Genomic DNA, 24024 nt, shown 5'->3' on the forward strand with positions numbered 1-24024 from the left:
GAAACGACGCCCCATCTTATTCCACCATGTCAGCTCGTAGCCGCTGCTCTCACCATGACGGAGGAGGCCAGCATCACGGCACCAAGGGCCCCCGACCTCAGGCTAGAGGTCCCTACCTCTATAGAGGATCCAGAGGCAACTATGAAGCTCATTCATGCCATGACGGCCACCCTCCACGCCCCAGAGAGGTCGAGGCGACAACTGCAACCATGAGGTCAATCAACACCTCCCTCACGACCTTCGTGACCACATCAACGCCGGTGCAGATGTCCGCAGCCTCATCGAAAACAACAGCTCCAGATGCTACGAAGCAGAGATGGAGCGTTGCCAGCAATTCGATGCCGAACAAGAGGGATTTGCTGGCCGTCAAGCACCACTCTCTGCCGGCGCATCAGGACTTCGCCCCTTCACAGAAAGGCTCCGAGCTGTTCGATGTCCTATGTGTTTCAAGGTTATTGGTGTTAACACCTATGACAGAAAGGCCAACCCCGCTCAGTGGCTAACTCTATATGAGATCGCTGTGAAAGCCACAGGCAGAGACGAGGACCTCATGGCAAACTATCTTCTCATCATGCTTAACCAGTCTGCAAACAACTGGCTCCTTAGCCTATGGAAGAACTCTATCCGATCTTGGGACGACCTCAAGAAAGTCTTCACCGACAATTACATGGCTACGTGCGAGCAGCCCGACACCAAGTATGACCTGGAGAAGCTTCATCAGTCCTCAGAGGAGTCCCTATGTGACTTCATCAGGTGCTTCTTGGAGACAAGAAATTTTGTTCCCAACATCACTAACGCTGAGGCCATCGCCGCTTTCACCAAAGGGCTCCGGCACGATAAGCTCCATGGCAAGCTGTACCGCAAGAGGCCCACAACCATCGGTGAACTGATACAAATAGCAAACGGATGCACCGACACCGAAGAAGTCGAATGGGCTTCCCACTCCGCTCACCACCAGTGCCATGATGATGAGCATCATGAAGATAGGCGCTACGACGACCGCGACCGCTACCAAGATGACCACAAGCCCCGGCGTGACGACCACTTGGATAGCTCGAGAGGCAAACAAGGCTGCCGTCACCGACCTGATAGCTTGATCAACACCGTCAATACCTATGCCAAGCGCACCTACGACATTAACTTCGGCAAGCTACTAGATGGCTCAAGCCCTATCCATAAGGATGCCAAGCACACCATGCAAGAGTGCAGATGCCTGAAGATAGCACTCGGTGGCGAATCATCGAAGAAGCCATGGCGTGATGACAATGAGACCAAAGACGGTCAAGGCAGAGAACGAGGCAAGAACAAGGAACCCACCAAGACCATCGCCACCATCTTTGGTGGGAGAGCTATCTCCGAAGACAAGCGGGAGCAGAAGCTTGTAGCCCAATGCGTCATGTCGGTCGCTACATATGATGTCCCCGTTATTGATCCCAAGTACCTCGACTGGTCGGAGCACCCGATCACCTTCTCTAGAGCCGATCAGTGGTCGGACATCCCATACATAGGGCGTTTCCCACTCGTCCTAGATCCCATAATCAAGGACGTGCACTTCCAGAAGGTCCTCATCGACGGAGGAAGCACCCTCAACATCCTCTTCGCTGGATCTCTGGAGCAGCTAGGGCTCAAGAAGGACGCTTGCCTCAACAACTCGGATGCCTGACGAATTGCTTGGACATCTTCTTCAATAGCTTGGATCCCAGTCAGACAGGTCAGAAGCCTCTTCCTGACAATTAGCAGCGTGTTGATCAGCTCAGACAAGCTCAGGATGGTGCTGCTCAGAGGATGCAAGGTGCTCAGGGACTAGCTGTGGGGGTATTACCCCCAATACCCACAGGGCTATACATGGGCCGAGCTGCTAGGGGAGGCCGATCCCACAAAGACTGCGCATGGGTCGCGTTACTAGTGGAGGCCCAGCTTACAAGATGCCGCCGCGTGAAGCACGACACAGGTCGGCGTGTCTCGCAAGACTGCATGAAGATCATCGATGATCTAGGAAACCTGCTCGGATATGCTAGATCATGTAATATCTGTAACTTTCTATCTTGTAAATCGATCAAAATAGAAACAACCGATCTGTAACCCTACCCGGGCTATATAAGGCGGGTAGAGACCCCCTCGTTATCATTTGATCATACGTAATACAACCCACTGAAAGACACAGGATGTAGGGTATTATGCCAAGTTAGTGGCCTGAACCTGCCTAATCGTTGTCTCTTGAGTTGTGTCACTGTCCGGTTCTCTCATGCGCACCTCCACCGATTCATCTACTACCATGGGCGTATCCCTCGGTAGACTGCCGACTAGATTTCATCGACAAGGGGCAACTCATTTGCAGTGGCTTATGGACGGGAAGTGCAAGATGTGGAGGCTGCAATACTGGATAACGGCAATTTTGTCCTAAGGAGCATCACGAACCAAAGATAAGATCATATGGAAGAGCTTTGATTTTCCTACACTCCCTGAAATGAACATTACACTTGGTAGTAAACTGATCTCATGGAAAGGGATTATTAACTTTTTATCATTATAACGATTGGCACATCCTCATTTTCGCGAGAAAGAAAACGAAAAAAAACTACTTTTGCTTGAGTGGCACCACAACCCTCGCCCCAGTGCGGATCCAAGTCAGCAAGGGCATGTGAAATGTCCCTCCTGCCCCTGCTCTTTTGCTACTCGCCATGTCCTTTGTCCGTCCCTGCTGACTTTGGCTGTGTTTTCGCTGCAAAAGCAAAATGATTTACTAGGCCTTCATAGATTTTCTGAGTTGAGCGCTCGACAATGAGGCAGAGACATGGCGGTGGAGCCGCTGGTGCACAAGGTGCTCTATGGTGACGTCCTCTTCCTCCAAGAAGGTGTGGCCGATGGCGAGCTCCAAGAGCAGTGTCGAGGCGGCGGCCGCTGGCGACGGCAGGGTGGGCATCCTGTCCTTCGAGGTAGTTGATAGTATGTAGCAGTAGCAGGTAGTTGATTGAGCTTTTTAACTGTATGGTCATAGAAAAAATGCATCTTCCTTGTATGGCCTGTTTTTTCGAACTTCCTTGTATGGCCTCAAAACGAATTTATCTTCCTTATATGGCCTTCTATCGTATTTGTTAGGGTGTACTGTTAGTTTCCCCACTGGATGATATGCTAAATGGCTAAAATGCCCTTCTACTTTCTTCCTTCATATCCTCTGGTTCCTTTCCGCCACACCCGACCAGGATCGAGCGGGTTCGAGAAAAAACACCGCCGCCACGTACATAGGGGAGATGGACGTCGCCACCGGCCCTTTTTCCACCGGATCCAGGGCCGGCCAGCCTCTCTCCTGTCACCGACCGGCGAGCTCCGCGTGGAGGAGGCGCCGCCGCCTGACTGGTAGCGCGAGCGCGGCCAGGGCAGGTCCGGCGTGGCTAGCCCATCGCCCCATCAGGCGGCCCCTCCCGCGTCCTTTGCGGATCGGTCGGACCCTCCAGCGACAAGCCCGGCGAGCCACCAGGTAGCCCCTCCCACGGCTAGTCCGCACCTAGCAGATGTGTTTGTGAACTATGACTGATCTTGAGAGACCAAATCTTTTTAAACGCACGGTAATCATATGTTTTTTTTCAAATATCCACAAAGCATAGCTTCTGAATTTCTTAGTCTTTTTTTCTTTGGCTTGTAACACATCTAATTGATAATATGCACTCTCAAGAATAGTACAAGGATCTCAAATTGTTGATGCTAACTCCATTGCGTCATCCCAAACAGTTTCTGTAAAAGGCTTGTCTCTATAGGTTAGTATGATTCAGGTTACTCGAGCCTCCTTTATGATTTCTTATTTATTGTTAGTTTGACATGAAGATTTTTAATGCAGTGCTTGGTGAGTATTTTGAAGTCATTGGCTGATTGGAAGCAACTTCGAAGAGATTCCTCAAAGCAAGGGAGCATTGTTGAATCTCGTGGAGAGGATGCTTCAAGGAGCTTGGCAACTTCAAATCCTTCAATTTCCGCAACTGTAATGCTGGGATCAAATCAAATATTGAGGGATTCTGTAGTCCAATCGCTGAAAGAGTTGGCTGGAAAACCTGCTGAACAAATCTTTGTAAACAGTGTAAACTGTCAAGTGATTCAATTGTTGAATTCTTCACCGCCCTTTGTGACGTTTCTGCTGAAGAGCTAAAACAAACATCTGCTCGTTCGTTGTATGTGAACCAATGTATGTTTGAATTTGCACTTTTGTGTGACCTTATTTATGTGAGACGGAAAATATGGCGGATTTGTGAACAATTTTTGTGTAAACCTATGGTTATATGCATTTGTGAAAAAAATTTATGCATTTGATAAGCTCACTTTATTGCAATATATTTGTGTACTTGATTATGTGTCCTATTATGTAATATTATGTGTGAATTTATTTGCTTAATATTACTCCAAATGTACAACACACAAACAAAACTATGCATTTTTTTTGCTAGGGGTAAAACGATCATTTTATCCTTGACTTAACACCGTCAAGTGGCAAAACCGGACGGAAGGTCATATAAGGAAGGAAATTTTGTTTCGAGGCCATATAGGTAAGTTCAATAAAAAAAGGGTCATACAAGGAAGATATATTTTTTCCAGGGTCATACAGGTAAAAGGCTCTAGTTGATTAGACTTTACTAATTGCTATCAGATGCATCATTTCACATAGCAGGAATTAATAAAAACTAATTTTGTTCTTGTAATATATATGTAACATACTCAATTTGTTTGCCTGGAAGCTGGACTTGCACTGTGTCCCTTTGATGTTTTGCTCTCCTCTACACTTTTTTTCTTGAATCGTTTATAGGGTTGATTATTATTTGGTCAAAGTCTAACAGATGGAAAATGTGGAGCATGGTTGCAAGAGTTGAGAGAGAGTCAGTTCCCTGTCAAAATATCCGTCTCAAGTGGAAGACCTGGTTGCCAAGTGGAAGACCTGGTTGCTGGTTGCCCATCAGTGGAAGACCTGGTTGTCAATCAGTACGCCAGTATTGACCGACGACTAGAAAATTGGCTTCTTCATAGTTCTATTATGGAACTTTCAAAACTGGTAACTTTGAATGTTCATAATGTTGGAGATATCTGCACGAACAATTTCCCCACATGGCACTCCCCACCACACAATCGCTTCCCCACCCCCAACACAGTGATTGCAGGAAACATTTCACTTGTTTGGGAGAATTCAGAGAGGTATGGAGAAATGCTTATGCCCTTTCCTCATCATTATGTCAGTATATCTCTCTCTTACTACTTTGTTTTGATTAACCTAGTTTGATAATCGGAGTTAAGCAGATAGCCATGTTTGGGAAAATAAGCTTCTGGAGGAACTGCATGCTTGTTGATTTGCTGATTCTATCTGTATTAGCAACAAGATGTTTGTCAGCTCCCACGGCAAGAACAGACATCATCTTTCAGAGCCAGTCAATTTCAGATGGGCAGACCCTGGTGTCCATGGGAAAAGAATTTGTGCTCGGTTTCTTCAGCCCTGGAGCTTCGAGCAACCGGTATGTTGGTATATGGCACAACGATGTTTCAGAAAGAAGAGCTGTCTGGGTTGCTAATAGGAATAATCCATTACAAGATACTCTTGGCGTACTTAAGTTTGATAACAATAGTAATCTGATTGTTTTAGATGAGAGGGGCAACTCATTCACAGTGGCTTATGGGAGAGGAGTGCAAGATGTGGAGGCTGCAATACTGGATAGCGGCAACTTTGTCCTAAGGAGCATCACGAACCAAGATAAGATCATATGGCAGAGCTTTGACTTTCCTACAGATACATGGCTCCCTGAAATGAGCATTACACTTGGTAGTAAACTGACCTCATGGAAGAGCTATGATGACCCAGCAGTCGGGGATTATTCTTTTGGACTTGACATAACTAATGCGCTTCAACTCATTATCTTGTGGAAAGGTAATCATTATTGGACCTTTGGACCCTGGAACGCTTCTATGAAATCTCTGATTCCAGAGCTAACAAATATTCCTATCACCCCTGTTTCATTTCAATGTGGCAATCTTACATGCACATACACTCCCAATCCTAGAGACACAATGACAAAGATTCTGTTGGATCCGGATGGTTCATTGAACATTGCCCAATTTAGTCTTGGAACTGAGTCATGGACTCTCTTATGGCGACAGCCTGCTAGCTGCGAGGTATCTAACTTATGTGGTGTTTTTGGTATATGCAACAACAGTATGGACCCATGTCGCTGTCCAAAAGGCTTCGCACAAGCCTTTCCAGGAAATACCTGGAAAGGTTGCACGAGGCAAATCCAACTGCAGTGTAATGGGGATAGGTTTATTAATATGTCTAGTATGCGACTCCCTGGCCCCGGAGTTAAACTTGCTGCTATCGGAGAGAGCAAATGCCAATTGGAATGCATGACAGATTGCTCCTGTACTGCATATTCTGTATTGGATGGTTGCAGCCTATGGTATGGCAATCTAACAAATATGCAGGACGGATATAATGGGAGTGGAGTAGGAACTCTATATCTTCGTGTTGCTGCATCAGAGTTAGAATCAACCAATAGTTCAGGTATGAAATGTGTACCGTAAGGAAGTACTCCATCCTATTCTTTATGTAGGGGTTATCATTAGGATATGAAATGGTCCAACCAGAAGTTTGGCCAACAAGTAGTCAAATTATATGCTTGTTCAGTGTGTAAAAATTGTACCAGTAGATTCATATTTCGCATACCTTTTATATGGTATTAAAGCTTTTAACAATTGGTAATATATTCTAAGATAAATTAGTGATATTTTGGACAGTATAGCTACTTGAAAGAGAAGTAATCAATCCCTGTTTTGGAAAGTACTATGAAGTACGAACTGTTTCTCCAAAAGATAAAATTTTCACAAAGGAAAGTGTATTATGAACCATGAAGTCAAGTGGCAAACTCTCTTTCTTCTTATTCAGGTCACAAATTACTTTGGATAGCTGGTGTACTTCCTTCAGTTGGATTTCTTATTTTTTGTGTAATCTTGTTTATTTGGATCAGGAGATCAAAAAATAAAGGTAACTATTAGAAAGCCATGAGAACTCTTTGATAGCTAAACAAAATTCCAACCTTTTATATGCAGTGTGGTTGAAAACATAACAATAAGTCTGTGTATGAATCAGGGAAAGGAAAACAGGATGGTCATCACTCCGTAATGACTTCGGATGCTATCAAACTCTGGGAGGGTGAGGAGACAAGCTCTTATTTTGCGACGTTTTCCTTTTCACAAATAAGAAATGCTACAGACAAATTTTCAACAGAAAACATGCTTGGGGAAGGGGGGTTTGGCCCTGTGTACAAGGTACCATATGTTCTTCAATCCCTCTGCTTCACATACTTGTCAGCATTTCACAAACTAGATAAGAATGCTGGTACGGAAGCATGAGGTTACGTATCTATGGCTGTACCCTATCTTTTTTTTTTCCTGAAAGCATGGCAATGGCTTTGCCACTCTTTTTTTTTTTTTTTTTTTTTTTTTTTTTTTTTTGAGGAGGGGCAGGAGCCCTACTTAAATATATTAAAAAGAATAAAAGCAAATACAAGAAGCTACAACCAAGAGAAAGTTCAAGAAACAAAAAAAGGAGGTGAAGAAAATAAAGAGAAGAACTAATGAAAAGTGTTCTGCATCCATGATACAAAAGATGGTTCAGATTTCTTCTTGATCCTCCACATTTAGTAGTGAAGTTCCTTCCTGAAGTTGTGCTGCATTTTTGCGTGCTGGGTTGAATTCCATTGAAAATCAGATCATTCCTTTCCTTCCAAATGCTCCAGAAGAACAGGACTATACCCCTATCTTGTTGTTGCCATATAATTCAAATTCAAATAATTTACATGGAAAAGGTAAACTAAAGAGAGGATATTAGACATGAGGGATATATGTCATGACATGGAGACGAATGCGCTGTTTTCATTTTTCAAATTTACCTACATAAGTACGCTACTATATATGTTCATACCTATGTTAAACAATGGATCTTGACTTTGCTTGGCATCTAGACTAGTTGTATCATTATTCATACCTATGTTAAACAATTAGTCTATTTATTGTCCTTTACATCTGCATTCACTTTCAGTTTATTTATTGTTTAGCACACCATTTGACATTTCAAGGAGTTCAAGACGATTAGTCACATTTTGTGCGCAGCAATGCTATCTGATTTCTATCTACATTGAAAACCATTCTATAGGGCCACTTACCAGATGGGCAGGAGATTGCTGTTAAGAGACTAGCAGAAAATTCAGGGCAAGGGTTACCTGAGTTTAAGAATGAAGTCCTGCTTATTGCTAAGCTTCAGCACAGAAATTTAGTCCAGCTGTTAGGTTGCTGCATTGAAGAGGAAGAGATGTTATTAGTGTATGAGTACATGCCGAACAAAAGCTTGGATTTCTTCTTATTTGGTATGTTTGATTTTCGTTTCTTATTCCCATTTCTTCCTATTTTCTCTCAGCTGCCTTCTTGAACCAGTGAGTCTATTTTTTCCCCTTGTCAAGAAAAATCAAGAAGAGTTTTGCTAGACTGGGAAATGCGGATGAACATAATTGAAGGGGTTGCACAGGGTCTTATTTATCTCCACAAGCATTCTCGACTTAGAATTATTCATAGGGACCTGAAAGCAAGCAACATTTTGTTGGACACTGATATGAACCCTAAGATCTCGGACTTTGGGATGGCGAGAATATTTGATCCCAAAGGAACACAAGCTAATACGAAACGAGTTGTCGGAACATAGTAAGTTCTTGCTTACTTTGTGCTTTGCATTTGATCTATGTGTTAGATTGTACCGAGTCTTAGTGCTATAGATAGGGTTAGAGTGTACCGGGTCTTAGTGCTATAGATAGACTAGGGTTAGACTAGGTGGGAATGGGAGGGTCAATGCCAAAGTCGATGCAGTTAAGCCGCTTGAGACGAGGTGTGGCTGGGTTTGCCAGACCTAGCATCATGTCGGGGACGAACGCACGCACCGGTGTTGCCAATACCGGACGTACAAGGTAGAGAGCCCCAACCATGCATCAACGTCTGAGGGACTAGCAGAGAAGGTCTCGACGACGGTTGCGGTGCGCGGAGCAGTGGGGTAGAAGGCGCAGCACGCGGTTGTCAGAGTAGACGAAGTAGGTGGGGACGAGATAACGATGCTGATGCTGTGGTTGTGCTGGACGAAGAAGAAGCGGTGCGGGAGGGGATGCATCGGTGAGTAGGCTCAATGGCGATGCGAGGGGGCGGCCGACGAGCAGGGCTCAGCGACGGCGCGAGTAGTGGCAGCTCAATGACGAAGACCTGATCAGCAGGACGAAGACCTGTGCAGACAGATGGCGCGGCAAAGATTGTGCAGCACAATCATCGATGCACAGGGACGGCGATGTAGATGCAACGGCGAAGCTGACACGGGCGGCGGTGCTATGGCCCGACGAGGCGACACAATAGCAAGCCAATAGCTCTATTGCTCGGAGAAGATGCGCGTAGAACTCGGCTGTGGACGTCACAGGAGCCGGGTGGATTGGGCATAATCGGTTGTACGGACCGAGTACACGCGGGGTGTAGCGACGCTAGAAGTCGGCAGAGGTGTCCCAATCTATGGTGGCGATGACGAACCGACGATGTAGACGTGCAGGCTGAATAACCAAGAAGCGATGCAGGAAGGCGTCCCTCGGCAGCGCAAGCCTCGACCAAGCCGCACAGTCGAAGATGTAGATGTCTGTGAAGTCGATGCCGATGCCAGAGTAGTACGCACGATGTCGACAGGCGGTGGGCGACTCAACCCCGATCAGTGATCGGGCAAAACTAAAAAGATACAACAGTAGGGGATCGGGTGATACAACAACAGGGGATCGGGTGTACCCACCGAGACAGCACAGCGGCAGCGGCGCAGCCCGATCGGGCGGCGCCCCCAGCGCAGTGCGCCTCGGCGCGGCTCGTCCCAGACGGCGGGGTGAGCTGCCGAAATCGGACGGGGCGGTGCGACTTGGGGCGCACGGCGGGTCGTGGTTCCGTGGGGTCGCACGAGGATAGCTCATAGTGACCGGCTGCCACCATGGCGGCTCGGTGTTGGGTCGACCTGGCCCGAGCGACCACCACGGTGGCGCGGGATGAGGTGACACCTAGCGTCCTCCACGGCGAGAGCGGAGAGGGCGACGAGGTGGTGCGGCATCGCGAGAAGGCCCGATTTGGTGCTGATGACGACAAGGATGGCAACCCGATCAATAGGATCGGGCGCCTAAACAGGGGCGCTGCCCCCGGCGGAGATCGATCTCTCCCCGGGGGCGCGCAGTTGCGGAAGCTGGCGGTGGTGGCTAGGATCAAAACGCGACTGATGCCATGTAAGAACGTGAACAAAGGTATGAATGGATGTATTGCAATGAGACTCTCGGTACATATGGAGTGCCTGCATGCCTACATGCTAAGATGTATGGCTAAGAGCAACTTAGTCTATCTATAGCGCTAAGACCCGGTACACTCTAACCCTATAGCACTAAGACTCGGTACACTCTAACACTATGAAGCTAATTTTGATTAGACTGAAAAATGGATATCGATTTTAAATGACTTCTATTCTTCCAGTGGCTACATGGCTCCTGAGTATGCTATGGCAGGCAATTTCTCCACCAAGTCCGATGTATTTAGCTATGGAGTCTTGCTTCTGGAGATTATCAGTGGAATGAGAAATGCTGGATCTCGAAGACATGGCAACTCTGTTAGCCTCCTTGGTTACGTAAGCATGTTATAAAGATAACAAAAATTCTTAGTATGTTATTTTGTAAGTGGAGCACTTCTAACTTGGTTGCTGCTGGAACTGAACTTTGCAGGCATGGGAACTATGGAACGAAGGTAGATGCCATGAGCTCATTGACAAACCATTACACGGTAGGTGTCCTGAGAATGTAGCGCTAAGATGCATTCATGTCAGCTTGTTGTGTGTTCAGGAGCAAGCTGCGGATCGACCCTCCATGACTGAAGTCATTTCAATGATTACCAATGGAAGTGCCACCTTACCAGACCCAAAGCAACCTGGTTTCCTCTCCATGTTGGTCCCAAATGAAACTGATATCGCTGAAGAAACATGCTCCCTGAATGGTCTCTCAGTCACCATCCTTGACGGAAGATAGTACTAATACAAATCTCTGCTGTTCTTTGCTTGGTCAATGCATACGTTACCATTGCATGAATTTGCATGGTATTTCCCAAAGTTATATTGCGGGAACCTGAAATTTAGCACGTCTTACAAAGTTTTAACCTGTTCATAACATATTCTCATCGAGGCTAATGATATATTAGGATCGTTACAAAGAGTCCTTAGAGGAACATATGGACATATGGTTGTTGCTGATGCCAACCTGACATTAGGACTTTCTGATTTCAGCTGGTGCCAAAGGCAACTATATGCTAGTTTTTAGTCTGTTAGGTCAAAATTCAACACAATTGAGCGACAAACGAATTGGCATAAATATTTCATCGGTGGAGGATTGCCTTCTCTCTCCCTCTCTAGATGATGGGGACAATGTCAGTCGCGGCATGTTCATATGCATGGCTCAATCATTTTGACTTTTGATTGGTTTGGCGAGCTAAGGCCTATATAAGGGGTGTTTGATTTGTGGCACACAGTTGTAAAAAAAATAAGCGTTCTAATGTGTGCAAGTTGTCCAAACAATCTTTGTCCGTTGCATGCATGACAACGATGGCGGTTGGTGAGATTTGATTAGTTCCAGTTTGACTTCGACTTATGGTGCATATTTCAATTTACAACATGACGATGGTATAGATAAGACCGTGCATTTAGCTATTCAGAGTAACAGGGCTGTTGGGCAAGTTAACAGCTTGCATCCAGCTACGAACCGAGGGAGATCCAAACACCCAAAAGTCCATTTTTCTTCAGGTTTGCCGTGTCGTATACTCGTAGTATATCTTATCTTCATGTGGTCAAGCGAAAATATGGTATGCCTAGTTGCACTTGCATCCAGTTGGAAGTTGGGAACCGAGAGCACCAACCGCAAACAAGAGCCGCATTAGCTATTCATTACTGTCACTTCTGGTGCAACGGCTCTTGTTTGCCGTTGGGAACAGGATTAGCCGCAAGAGCCGAGCTTCCACAGTCTTGTTTCTGCAACGGTGCAAGCCCGACCGCTCGCGCCCGGATCGCTGGCGGCATGCATCGAACTCGGCGTCTGATCGGCAGCCGGCAGGCAGCAGCTAGCTCTCCCGGAGCGCCAACGTCGAGTCGTTGACTGAGCTTTATTTGCGGCCGCTGCTCCATATGCAGCCGGCGACGACGTGGCCCCGCGAACAGCCTCGCACTCTCACACCGCCGCGGGCGGGCATTTCCTGCTGCTGATCGTTGTTGGCACGAGTGACAGCCACCACCACCCGATCGGCTGACCGTGCAGGCGATCACGCAAGGCATAAGGCCATGTCGTGAGAGGAGAAGTCAACGGCTGGTTTCCGGCGCGCGCCCAGTTCGGTCGAGGGGACGAGTACCATGAGGGCGCGCACGCTCTCCCTCCTCCTCCTACTCGCCGCCGCCGCCAGTTCCTTCACCCCCTCGACATCCACCGACACCATTTACCGGAACACGTCCCTCATCGGCAACCAGACGCTAGTCTCGGCCGGCGGCATCTACGCGCTGGGCTTCTTCAGCCCGGCCGGCGCCGACGGCAGGACGTACCTCGGAATCTGGTACGCCAGCATCCCGGGCCCGACGACCGTCGTGTGGGTCGCCAACCGCAGGGACCCGGTGGTCAACTCCCCGGCCGCTCTCCAGCTCTCCGCCCGCTGCCGGCTCGTCATCCTCGACGGCAACAACGACACCGTGTGGTCCTCCGCGGCGCCCACCGTCGGGAACGTCACCGCGCGCGCCGCCGCGCAGCTCCTGGACACCGGCAACCTGGTGCTCAGCGCCGACGGCAGCGGCTCAGGGCCCAGCGTGGCGTGGCAGAGCTTCGACTACCCGACGGACACGCTGCTCCCGGGCATGAAGCTCGGGGTGGACACCAGGGCCAGCATCACCCGGAACATCACGGCGTGGCGCAGCGCGTCCGACCCGTCGCCGGGCGACGTCACGTTCAAGCTGGTCATCGGCGGCCTGCCGCAGTTCTTCCTCCTCCGGGGCAGCACGAGGGTGTACACGAGCGGGCCGTGGAACGGAGACATACTCACCGGCGTGCCGTACCTCAAGGCGCAGGCCTTCACCTTCAAGGTGGTGTACAGCCCCGACGAGACGTACTACAGCTACTTCATCCGCGATCCGTCACTGCTGTCGCGGCTGGTCGTGGACGGCGCGGCGACGCAGCTGAAGCGGTTCTCGCTCAACAACGGCGCGTGGAACAGCTTCTGGTACTACCCGACCGACCAGTGCGACTACTACGCCAAGTGCGGGCCGTTCGGGTACTGCGACACCGACCGCTCTCCGCCGTGCAGCTGCCTGCCGGGGTTCGTGCCGCGCTCGCCGGACCAGTGGAACCAGAGGGAGTGGTCGGGAGGCTGTGTCAGGAGCACGAACCTGAGCTGCGACGGCGGCGGCGGCGACGGGTTCTGGGTCGTGAACCGGATGAAGCTGCCGCAGGCCACGGACGCCACGGTGTACGCCGGCATGACGCTGGACCAGTGCAGGCAGGCGTGCCTCGGCAACTGCAGCTGCGGGGCGTACGCCGCCGCGAACAACAGCGGCGGGGTCGGCGTCGGGTGCGTCATCTGGACCGTCGACCTGCTGGACATGCGGCAGTACCCGATCGTCGTGCAGGACGTGTACATACGGCTCGCGCAGTCGGACATTGACGCCCTCGAGGCTGCAGCAGCAGGTTCTGATTCTGATTTTTTTTAGATTTCTTTTGATTCCGCAGTTCAAAATCTTGTACGTAATTTTCTTTCTTGATTGATGCTTGACCACACCTCTTGTTCTTGATTACAGGTAACCATCAGCGTTCAAACAAGAGCAAGCTGATCATCATCATTGTCGCTACTATTTCCGGTGTACTTTTTCTGCTAGCAGCGGTTGGATGCCGTTGTTTCTGGATGAAGAAGGCAAGCAGGAAAGGTGAAGGTGAGGATATGTCGTCCTTGCCTCCAAGTACTGCAGATTTCGCGCTTCCGTACAGGATCAGGAGCCAGCCTTCGTTGAGCCCAGTACGGGATCACAAACAGCTTCTTGATGTCTCGGAGGAAACGAGATACTCCGACAAAGATGTTGACCTTCCATTGTTTGAGCTGGAGGTGATTCTGGCCGCCACGGACAACTTCGGGGAGCACAAAAGGATTGGAGCAGGTGGATTTGGCCCTGTTTATATGGTAAAAAACACACAATTTACCTAGTAATACTGTAATTGATCTTGCTGGTTGTTCTATGTAATTATTACTAACTGTAACTGCAACGAATCATTTCCAATGGCAGGGAGCTCTTGAGGATGGACAGCAAGTAGCTGTGAAGAGGTTGAGCCAGGGATCAACTCAAGGGGTGAGGGAGTTCATGAACGAGGTGAAACTGATCGCGAAGCTGCAGCACAGAAACCTTGTGAGGCTGCTCGGCTGTTGCATCGAGAACGATGAGAGGATGCTTGTGTACGAGTACATGCACAACCAGAGCTTGGACACATCTATATTTGGTTAGTCCATTTCTACTTCTACATGCTTGAGAAGAGCACCTTGAATTGAATCCGTATGAGGTGATTAGGTAATTTATATGCCACTACTCCATGCATTACTTACGCAGACGAAGCAAAGCGCAGGCTGTTAAGATGGCAGAAACGGTTCGAGATCATTCTGGGGATTGCACGGGGTCTGCAGTATCTACACGAGGATTCAAGGTTCAGGATCATCCACAGGGACCTCAAGGCTAGCAACGTGTTGCTGGACAGGAACATGGTCCCCAAAATCTCAGATTTTGGCATCGCAAGAATGTTTGGGGGTGACCAGACCACTGCATACACCCGAAAGGTCGTCGGAACATAGTGAGTGTCCACTTCCTAGCCCTTGTGCCAGTTGTATATTCAGTACTGTAAAATTAAAATTGACCTTAATTCTCTTGACTCGTGAGACGGGTTTCAGTGGCTACATGGCTCCAGAATACGCCATGCACGGCCAAATCTCGATAAAATCCGACGTCTTCAGCTTCGGCGTGCTGGTGCTGGAGATCATCGCCGGCAGGAGGAACCGAGGCTCCTACGAACCTGACCTCGATGTCAACCTCCTAGGATATGTAAGTAGCAGCTAGCAACACTTGTCACAAGCAATTCTTCAGAAGGAATTCTGAACGAACTTTGTCGTCGTTGATCTCCGTTCTAGGCATGGATGCTGTGGAGAGAAGGGCGGAGCATGGAGTTACTGGACGAGGCATTGGGCGGCAGCTTCCACCACAGCAGGGTGCTGCGGTGCATCCAGGTGGCGCTCCTGTGCGTCGAAGCGCAGCCGAGGAACCGGCCGCTCATGTCGTCGGTGGTCACGATGCTGGCCAGCGACAACGCCGTGCTCCCCGAGCCCAACGAGCCCGGGGTGAACCCAGGGCTGAGCACGTCGTCGGACACGGAGTCGTCTCGGACCCGAAGCGCGACCGCCAACTACGTGACGCTCACCAGATTAGAGGCGAGGTAGCTTGGAACTGTACACATTTGTTGTGTTTCGAAATGCGAACTTGCGAAGGTTGAAACTGTGCATAAACGTATGTTCGTTTTTGTTTGTTGTTTGTTTCAGGTCCACGTCCACTGGCCACTCTTCCCTGTAAAGTTTGCACAGTTTGTAAAGAGTACATATTGCAGTGAGAAGCTCCTGCATTCAATTTACTGTAACCGTTATCGGGCCCCTTTTTTTAAATGGACAAATTTGGTCTTTTGACTGGTTTCGTAGGTTCTTTTATATTTTCTAAAATATAATTAATATCTAGTTTGATATCTTAAAACTATAATTAATTTATTTTAAATTATAAAAATATGAAACTAGTATATTTTTCTAAAATGTCGTGTACCTATTTTTTTTTAAAAAAGATTGTGTACCTTTTATGATCTATATATTTGAAACTGGTTTGCTTTTATTTCTGTTGCTTTATTGCTTGTAGTCATGTTTATTATTTATTTCAAATAAATAAAATCCAAATAACCCTAAATAAATTAGCAGCGGGTAGATAACATTTTAAGAGGAAAATTCAAAGTAGTTTATATTTTTTTAAATTTAAAATGGATTACTTATAATTTTTTTTAGAGATCAAACATTCTTATTTTAAAAAAAAAAACACCTTTGAGACCAACCCGAAGACTAAATTTATCTAGTTTGAACCATTGGAGGGTGTTTGTTATCCGGTTTCTAGATGAGGGTTAAAACCCAGATTTACATGCAACTTGAAGGTTTTATTATTATTTTTTCATTTTCTCTTCAAATAAATCCTTTGCCACATTAGTAAAATAAATAGCTGAAAGAATAATACATGCATATAGAAATTATAATAGTATTTATCCACCGCGCGTCTCAGGAAGTTTTGGCATGTCCTGGTTGGGCGCCGGCAGCTGCTTTGAGCTGGGTCCCCGTTAGTCGATGTTGGCGAGGCATCGTTCAGCATGATGGGAGATTGGTAGTGATAAATGATGATGGTAACGTCGGGAGCTTGTTTTTGTTCTTTGACTTCAACTATGTGGTCATCGCAATGTATAGACGATGATGGTACAGATTAGAGTAAATTAACAATCCATGAGTCAAACCTTTCCCACTTTGGGGTTGCTGGGGAATGCAAATCCGCAAGCTGGAGTCCCACAGACGTATCGAGATCCAATGCACGTTTTTTAAATTCGACTCTGATGCCAATGCAGTCTAAGTGCATGGAGTAGATGAAAGTAAACTCTACCCCCAGTCTGTGCTGGCAGAGCACAGAGCCGTGACACAAGTTGGAGTAGGATCGTGCCATTTCACGGCAGATCATGGCACGATGCGATCTTTTAGCACGGCACAACACGAATATTTTGGACCGTACCACACGATATATTTTGGACTATACCGGCATGATACGAATGCAAGTACCATGTCGTGCCTAAGACGTCGACACAATGGGTTGCTTGACCTGACCCTGTACTTTGGGCCGTACTTAGACCAGCACGGAATGAAAATCACACGCAAGCACACCTACAATGCTACAACGCGATTTCATAGTGTTTATTACTATTCCGATGGATTTTATTTAAATTCTTAAATAGATTGTAATAGTATCAATTTTTTTAATGAAAATGGTACATACAAAATATTTTCTTTTTTATGTCATGAACGAATAAATAAAATAAGTAAAATTTTGAAAGTTGTGCTTAAACCGGCAGTTCGACATAAATGTGCCAGCATGCTATGGATTATGGACCCAAGAAAAGACTTACCATGCTATACCGCAACCTATCTCGCATGTCTGCATCTGACATGAAACACAAGAGGACCATACAGTACCAGCACGGTATGGTAAGTCCCGCCACATCCATCTATATTTATATCTATACCTAATAATAAAGAGGAAAATTTTCAACTATTTTTTTCATCCATCCATTTTTTTCGTCTGTCACCCTCTAATTACTGGACAATGGAGAGTTTCTTTGATCCAAACTTATATATATAATCCGTGCTCATACGATTTATAATAGTTCGCATCTAGCGTGATATGGAGTTCGATTCCAAGATGTATTGAGCCATGTATGTGACACGGACACATGAACCGTCCTCATAAAAGTTGAAAAAACTTGTGTTTAATAATAATTTTTAGTCCAGTTTTCCACGTGTTCGCTCATCTATGGTAATTTTTGTCCAACTACTTTTTCCCTGTCCGTTCAATCTTTTCCCTTTTCATAAAGGCTCGGCCAAAAAGTCTAAAAACAACAGGGCAAATGAACGATCCAGCAACCGACCGGAAGGCCAGGCCCAAGAAGAGCAACGCCCGCTCGTCAACTACTTCGGCCCACCTCTCCGACCGGAGTGCTCGATACGGGCTCCGGCCGTCTCCGGACGGCCCCTCCAATCGGAAAGCCTGCCCCGAGCCCTACTTCGGACTCCGACCCCGCGTCCCTCCGACCGGGGCTCGTAGGAACCCTGCTCACCGCTCTTCTCCGATCGGCGCACTCAGAGCCGACTGAAGCCATCCAACCGGGGATGCCCGCTCGGTAGGAACCATAAGACATGCGGAGAAAGGCAAGGCAAGGCTCACAAGTCAAAACCACTGTACCAGGGACCATACCCTGCATAGAACAGTACTCTGCAGCCACCCGACATAAACAGTATTGTAGGCGCCGACATCTCCCTCTACAGTATTGTAGGGGCCGCTAAAACTCCCATACGGTAAGACCCTCCGCGTGTCTCTGGACATCGATAGCGGTATGGGCACCAGAATTTACCATACCAGGTGAACATAGCGCAACTCCTCACAAGCCTCTAGGCATCAAACAGTATTTGCAGGTACCGACGTCCACCATCCCTAAAAAAGGCAGCATGACCACCCGTGTGCATCTGACATTCTACAACGACAGCAACAGTATTGTAGGCGCCTACCACTATCTTGTACTCGCCGGTGTGGGCAACAAGGCTCGATAGGCGTGGGCAACAAGGCTCGGCAGCAGACGTACCCTCACCCTCTCACTTGTAAAGCCATCCCCTTCATCTATAAAAGGGGGTGCGCTTCCTCCAACAAAAGGAGACCGATTTTAGTAGGCCAAAGTTTCTTAGATCGATAGCTCACAACCATAGAACCACCAGGTTCAGACCTCAAGTATCCGCTTGAACACTTAGCTCATAGCGAAGTTCCTATCACTCTCGGCCCTTCCGGTCGGAGCCAACCGAACCTCTTGTACACCACATCTTTCTCCCTCTCGTTTGTAACCCCACTGCAAACTTTGAGCACCTGGGCTCAGGAATAAAGTCACCGACCGACCCCGACTGGACGTAGGGCACGTTGCCTGAATCAGTATAAATCCTGTGTCATTGAGTGCTAGGCCACCTCCTATCACAACGTACAGCAAAACTATAAATATTCACTAGTTGGTCACTTTCTGCACCGACAGTTGACGCCGTCCATGGGGAAGACGATGTACGTTTAACACTTTTTGGTCATCGAATGTCCCACTTTTCCGCCACTCGCGCTGTGGTGGGCTCAGGCGATACGATTCGCTTTGGCTCGCTGGAGTTTCCTGCACTCTAACCCGCTGGGATGCGGGTTCCACCCGTTTTTTAGCCATCCCAGGCCTTCCTCTTCGGAAGCCTGGAATTCGTCGCCGACCGGCTCGGCGTACTCCACCTTTGCAAGGAGACTCACGACCCGGCACCCGTCGGAGAGACGTCCTCCATCGACTCCGGGACGCGTGACTTCAACGGCGCGGCATCTACGCTTCTTTCCGAGCAAACTCTCTGCTCAAACCCTGCTGTGAGTAATATACACGCTGTTATTTACTTACTATTCTCTATCTTCCGCTGGTTACCCGGCGGAACCCCATTGTCCCCAACGCAACCGTCGTACGGCCGGTTCCCCTATGGCCTCGCGTCTTCCGCGGACGCATACGCCTGGGGGCTCCGAAGGATGCCTGCGCCGCCCCCTCTCGCATCCGAATTCGTGGGAATGGCAAGCTATGCTCCCACCTATTTCCTCGACCTCTTAGATGATGATGATGAGAGTGACAGCTCCAACATCGGCGACATGGCACCTAGCCACCGTCCGTCCTGGGAGTGCGCCATGGCGGATCCTCCGGGACACCCACCGGCGGAAGCAAAGTCCTTCTGGACCCACACCCCTCTGGGCCCTCACACGTGAGCACGGGGAGGATCTACGACGACAGTGGCCGCATTAGCCATCGACTGCACCAGCGCGCTTGGCGCACCACACTGTGCCCCGTGCGCATAGACCAGCGAATGGCGCTCGGGGTCACGCCCATTAGCCCTAGCGCAACATCCCAGTTAGGGGGACCGATCCCCCATAGTTCACTCAGGCCAGTCAGAACATTGCCACCGCGGCAATGCTCCTGCGTGACCTGTCTGAGCCGAACGACCCTCATGAACGGGTGATCCACCGGAACCTCCGGGCACTGCTGGAGACCACCGCCGTTCAACAAGCGGAGTGCTCCGTATCACGACGTCGACTCGTGACCTCGCTCCCCATTGGGGGAACAGGGACGCAGTAGATGGGGTGCTACACCCTATACCCACAACAACCACAGAGTGCGGCATAGGAAGCCGCAATGGCACCTCACCTCGACTTGATGACCGCTCCGCGTCGACCGCCTATCCACGCGCAGCTCAGGCCAAACCGAGATATGCGCAACATCGATCGGAGTCCCAACCCTGACAGCCTAGGACCATGAACCTTTGTCCAACACCTCCAGCAAGCGTCATTCCCACCGTGCTTCAATGGAGGCCGCGGCAAAGGTAAGGCCAAGCGCTAGGATCAAGACGAGGGCCCCTCCTCATAGAGGGAAAAAAGAACAGAAAGGATCGCCGCCGACCGGCCAACTCCGTGTCGGTCGCCGTGGCCGATCATGTGGGCATGCAGCCCTAGCAAGACCCTTCGGGTCACTTTCACGAGCTCATGGAGAGCCCGTGCACCAACCACGACTACTCCATCAAACACCTCTATAAGGATTGCCAGCTCCTCAAGCGCCTACTGGGGTAAGCTGGCAGGCCAAAGGAAGAAAAAGGCGAGGAAGCAGCAACCGAAGAAGAGGGCGTAGCGGGCAAGGATCTAGACGACTGAAGGATGAAGTGATCCGATCGGATGCCTACCGACTGAAGGACAACGACGACGACGCTCTCTCCGAGCACCTTGGAACAGCTATGTCATTCTTTCTTTTCCTAAGTTTCATTCTTAACTTTTTTTACTTAGCGAACGCTCCTATAAGAGCACTCCGACTAGAACACTTTTTGGCTCGGGGGCTCCACTAGGGGGCTCTACTACCCCTCTATTTTGTTTTTACTTTAAGTACTCTTTTACTTTCATATGGAGAAACTCCTTCCCACCCAAACAAAAAGGGCAGCTCATTCCTTTGATTTACCTTACATAGCTTTGCTTTAAAACATTCTGACTGATCGCACCCTGCCTTTTCCTACGGTTACGAGCGGCCGAGCCTCGCGGGCCACACCCCGGGCTCACAAGGTTGCAGCCTATGGGACAAATGGGCAGGTACGAGAAAGAAAGAAATAAAAAATAAAATTATGCTAAGGGAGAACTAAGGAACGAGAGAGAACAAGCTTCCCCGAACGGAGCAACTCCATCACAAAAACAAAAACCGATTGCAGTCATTAAAACACACATGAACATTTTACACAAGGGCTCCCCCATGAACTTAAAATTTTTACGTTTACTAACTACTTATATTATGTAAGCTATTAAACCGGCCCGGCGGCATCTGCTGACGACGCGACCGATGAAGGCGCAGGCTGCTCACTCCCCGGCAGCACGATGTTCGGCTTGATCGAGGCCAAGGCAACGTTCCCTCTCGAACCAGGCTCCATGCTATCCATAGGCTCTAAAGCGTCCTCCCCACGCATGCTTCCGGCCATGTCTTCACGGTGAACGTCCATCACCCACTCAGCGGGAACTTGCTTCGACACCAACCACGTGTGCGGCAGCAAGCTCTCCCCGATACTGGATGTCCTCCATGCTCAGGCCTTCAGCATACCCGCTGCAGATAGTGGCGAAGTCCAGATTCGGGTGGTGTGTCACCACCAAGGTCAGCATCCCCAACGCCCCGTAAAACAGTCCGCTTCTGACAAGGTCCTTGACTGTGTCTGGGACCTCCGCTAGCTAGACAATAGGCGCGCTAGTGCTTGGCACCGACCCGAAGACTTCCGAGATGATGAGCTGGGCAACATTGCGGATCTGGTCAAGGTCCCCCTCAAGAGCACATCGCTCTTCATGGGACTTGGCTAGCTCCTCCGCATTCCGGCTGAGGGTCGCCTTGGTTGTCTCTAGGTCCTGCTCCAGCGTCTTCACCTTTCCATCTAGCTCTGAAGGAGGGGCGACAAGCTCAAGAACAAGCTGAAGAAAGAAACCAACACAACAAAAAACAAGAAAGGGTATGTACCAGCGCGAGAGTTCTCAAGGGTGGAGAATTCCTCCGCCTATTGAGTCGCCTACACACACAGCCGGGTGTTCGCCTCCTCCGTCCCCATCACCTGGCCTCGGAGCACGAGCACCTCCTGGTCCGCCTCCGACCGGGCCCTCCGCTCCGCCTCCAGGGCCATCCACGCTGACTCCAGGGTGGCCCACTCCGACGCCAGAGCACTCCTCTCCATCTCAAGGGCCGCCAAGGCCTCTTGAAGTGCCATCTCGATGCTCGCCAGGGATGCCCGCAACTCCGCCTCAGTCTCCGCCCTGGCAGGCTTTCATTGTCTCGAGCCCTTAGTCGGCGGCAGTCGCCCGCTCCGATGCACGCTGCCACTCCGCCCGTGCCGTGGCCGCCTCGACCGCCTAGTCCTGGGACTCGCGGCGAGCGAACTCTACCCGATGCTCGAGCTCAGCCATTCGGGCGTATTCCACTCGGAGGAAGTAAGACTTGCGGAAAGACATCTTCCTTATATCCTACAAAACAAGCATGCTAAAAACAACTGATGAAAGATTCAAAGGGCAAGGACAAGTACCAGAAACTCACCTTCGTGGTGAGCTACAGGTCGCCCTCAACCAACTGCTAAGCGAACTAAGCCTGCTTCCGGGTGCTTTCAAGCTTTGCAGATAGCTTGGTGAGCTCGGACACCACGGCATGCCCTTGCCCCCCCCCCAAAATGTCCTAGAGCTGACACTCCTGGGAATCCCAGAGGATGAACCATGCCTTCGATGGGTCCTTAGGGCAGGGCCACTCTAGGTCACCCTTCGGTGAACCACCGGAGGGCCCAGCCTCCAACTGGACCACCGCCAGCTCCCGCAGTGATGCCGCCAGCTCCTATGGTGACACCGGCGGCTCCACCGTGACATCCGCCTCATCGTCAGACGGGATGTCCACCACCTCATTCGCATGGAACGCCACCAGGCATCCCAACACCATCCCGACCGCACTTTCCTCCAGCGCCTTTGGCTCTGATGGCAAGGATAAGCCGTGCGGCCCTCCACCCAGCGAGATAGGGAGCTCGCCCTCCCTCGTCTCTTCCACCATGACCGGCGGAGGAGGGGCCACAAGAGTTACCTCCAATGCAACCCCCGCCATCGGCACTGGGATCACCGCCAACACCGACGCCACCACTGTTGCCTTATCAGCAGCCGCCCCGGGGAGCACCACCCCTAGGAGGGAGCGCTGTAGGGTAGGCCTCCAAGTCTCCTGCATCCCTGGCCGCTAACAGAAAGTGCGGGTAAGTCACCCTCTGAAAAAGCTCAACCAGCGGAATATCGAAAAACAACAGAAAGAAAAACATACCGGAAGGTGAGTGGCATGACTCTGAAAGCAGGGCCCGATGTCGATGGGCCTACAGCATGAGGACTGCTCCCAGGCTGTGACCTAGGCCCCCTCACTTTAGATGGGGTGGAGTCATCCCAACTGGTTCCTGCTCGGCCTACGGGTCACTACGACCTCCGGCTCGGGACTCCTCGACCAGAGCAGTGGACGGAGCATCCTCTGACTACAGGACACGCGTTGCCCGGGCGCTAGTCTGTTCCTCAGACCACCCGGATTGCTTGATCGCACCCACGGTAGGCAGGGCCTCCTTCGGCTGCGAGCCAGGCGTTGGCACCGGTCCCATTGGTGCACGAGTGCCAGTCCGCTCCTCGGACCGCCCGACTCGCTCAGCCACGTTCGCCACAGGCGATGACGGGGTCGACGACACCACCGAGGGGTGTGGTGACCGTGTCCGCTTCGCCGCCCATCCATCGACAGCGTCCGCGCTCACCACACGCTTCCTTGACGCAGGAACCTCCGCACGTCGTGCGGCCTCCTGCTCCTCACCAGCGGACATCGCCGTAGGGTCGCGACGGTCCACCGAGGTCACAGCGACCCCCTGACTCTCCTCCTCATCAGAGAAGACCATGTCATCCAAATCCATAGGATCATCCGATGCGAGTTCTGACTCAACGTCGCTCCTATGTTCCCCGGCACTCACGCGCCGGGCGACCTCCTTCTTCTTCCC

General features: G+C 49.9%; 3 protein-coding genes across 7 annotated transcripts; all 3 read left to right on the forward strand.

The window, feature by feature from the left end:
* Nucleotides 1-316: 316 nt before the first annotated feature.
* On the forward strand, nt 317-1663 carry LOC136455258 (uncharacterized). The gene has a single exon (XM_066455367.1). It carries the CDS (start codon nt 317-319, stop codon nt 1661-1663), a length of 1347 nt encoding a protein of 448 aa, XP_066311464.1.
* Nucleotides 1664-5078: 3415 nt separating this feature from the next.
* LOC136453353 (G-type lectin S-receptor-like serine/threonine-protein kinase B120) lies at nt 5079-11405 on the forward strand. 5 transcript variants are annotated; one of them, XM_066453926.1, is made up of 9 exons: nt 5079-5175; nt 5256-6529; nt 6911-7009; nt 7115-7293; nt 8180-8390; nt 8484-8721; nt 10549-10699; nt 10794-10815; nt 10895-11080. In XM_066453926.1, exons 2-9 carry the CDS (start codon nt 5284-5286, stop codon nt 10936-10938), a joined length of 2190 nt encoding a protein of 729 aa, XP_066310023.1. In that variant the 5' UTR covers nt 5079-5175; nt 5256-5283; the 3' UTR covers nt 10939-11080. The 5 variants fall into 5 exon arrangements, with proteins under 5 accessions (XP_066310023.1, XP_066310024.1, XP_066310021.1 ...); XM_066453927.1 differs by having other exon boundaries at nt 10911-11080; XM_066453924.1 differs by having other exon boundaries at nt 10794-11405.
* Nucleotides 11406-12254: 849 nt separating this feature from the next.
* On the forward strand, nt 12255-15784 carry LOC136453356 (receptor-like serine/threonine-protein kinase SD1-8). Its single transcript, XM_066453929.1, has 7 exons — nt 12255-13778; nt 13889-14265; nt 14369-14579; nt 14687-14924; nt 15022-15172; nt 15259-15560; nt 15664-15784. Exons 1-7 carry the CDS (start codon nt 12461-12463, stop codon nt 15692-15694), a joined length of 2628 nt encoding a protein of 875 aa, XP_066310026.1. The 5' UTR covers nt 12255-12460; the 3' UTR covers nt 15695-15784.
* Nucleotides 15785-24024: the final 8240 nt, after the last annotated feature.

Source organism: Miscanthus floridulus, chromosome 5, assembly GCF_019320115.1.
Source record: "Miscanthus floridulus cultivar M001 chromosome 5, ASM1932011v1, whole genome shotgun sequence".
Taxonomy (NCBI): domain Eukaryota; kingdom Viridiplantae; phylum Streptophyta; class Magnoliopsida; order Poales; family Poaceae; genus Miscanthus; species Miscanthus floridulus.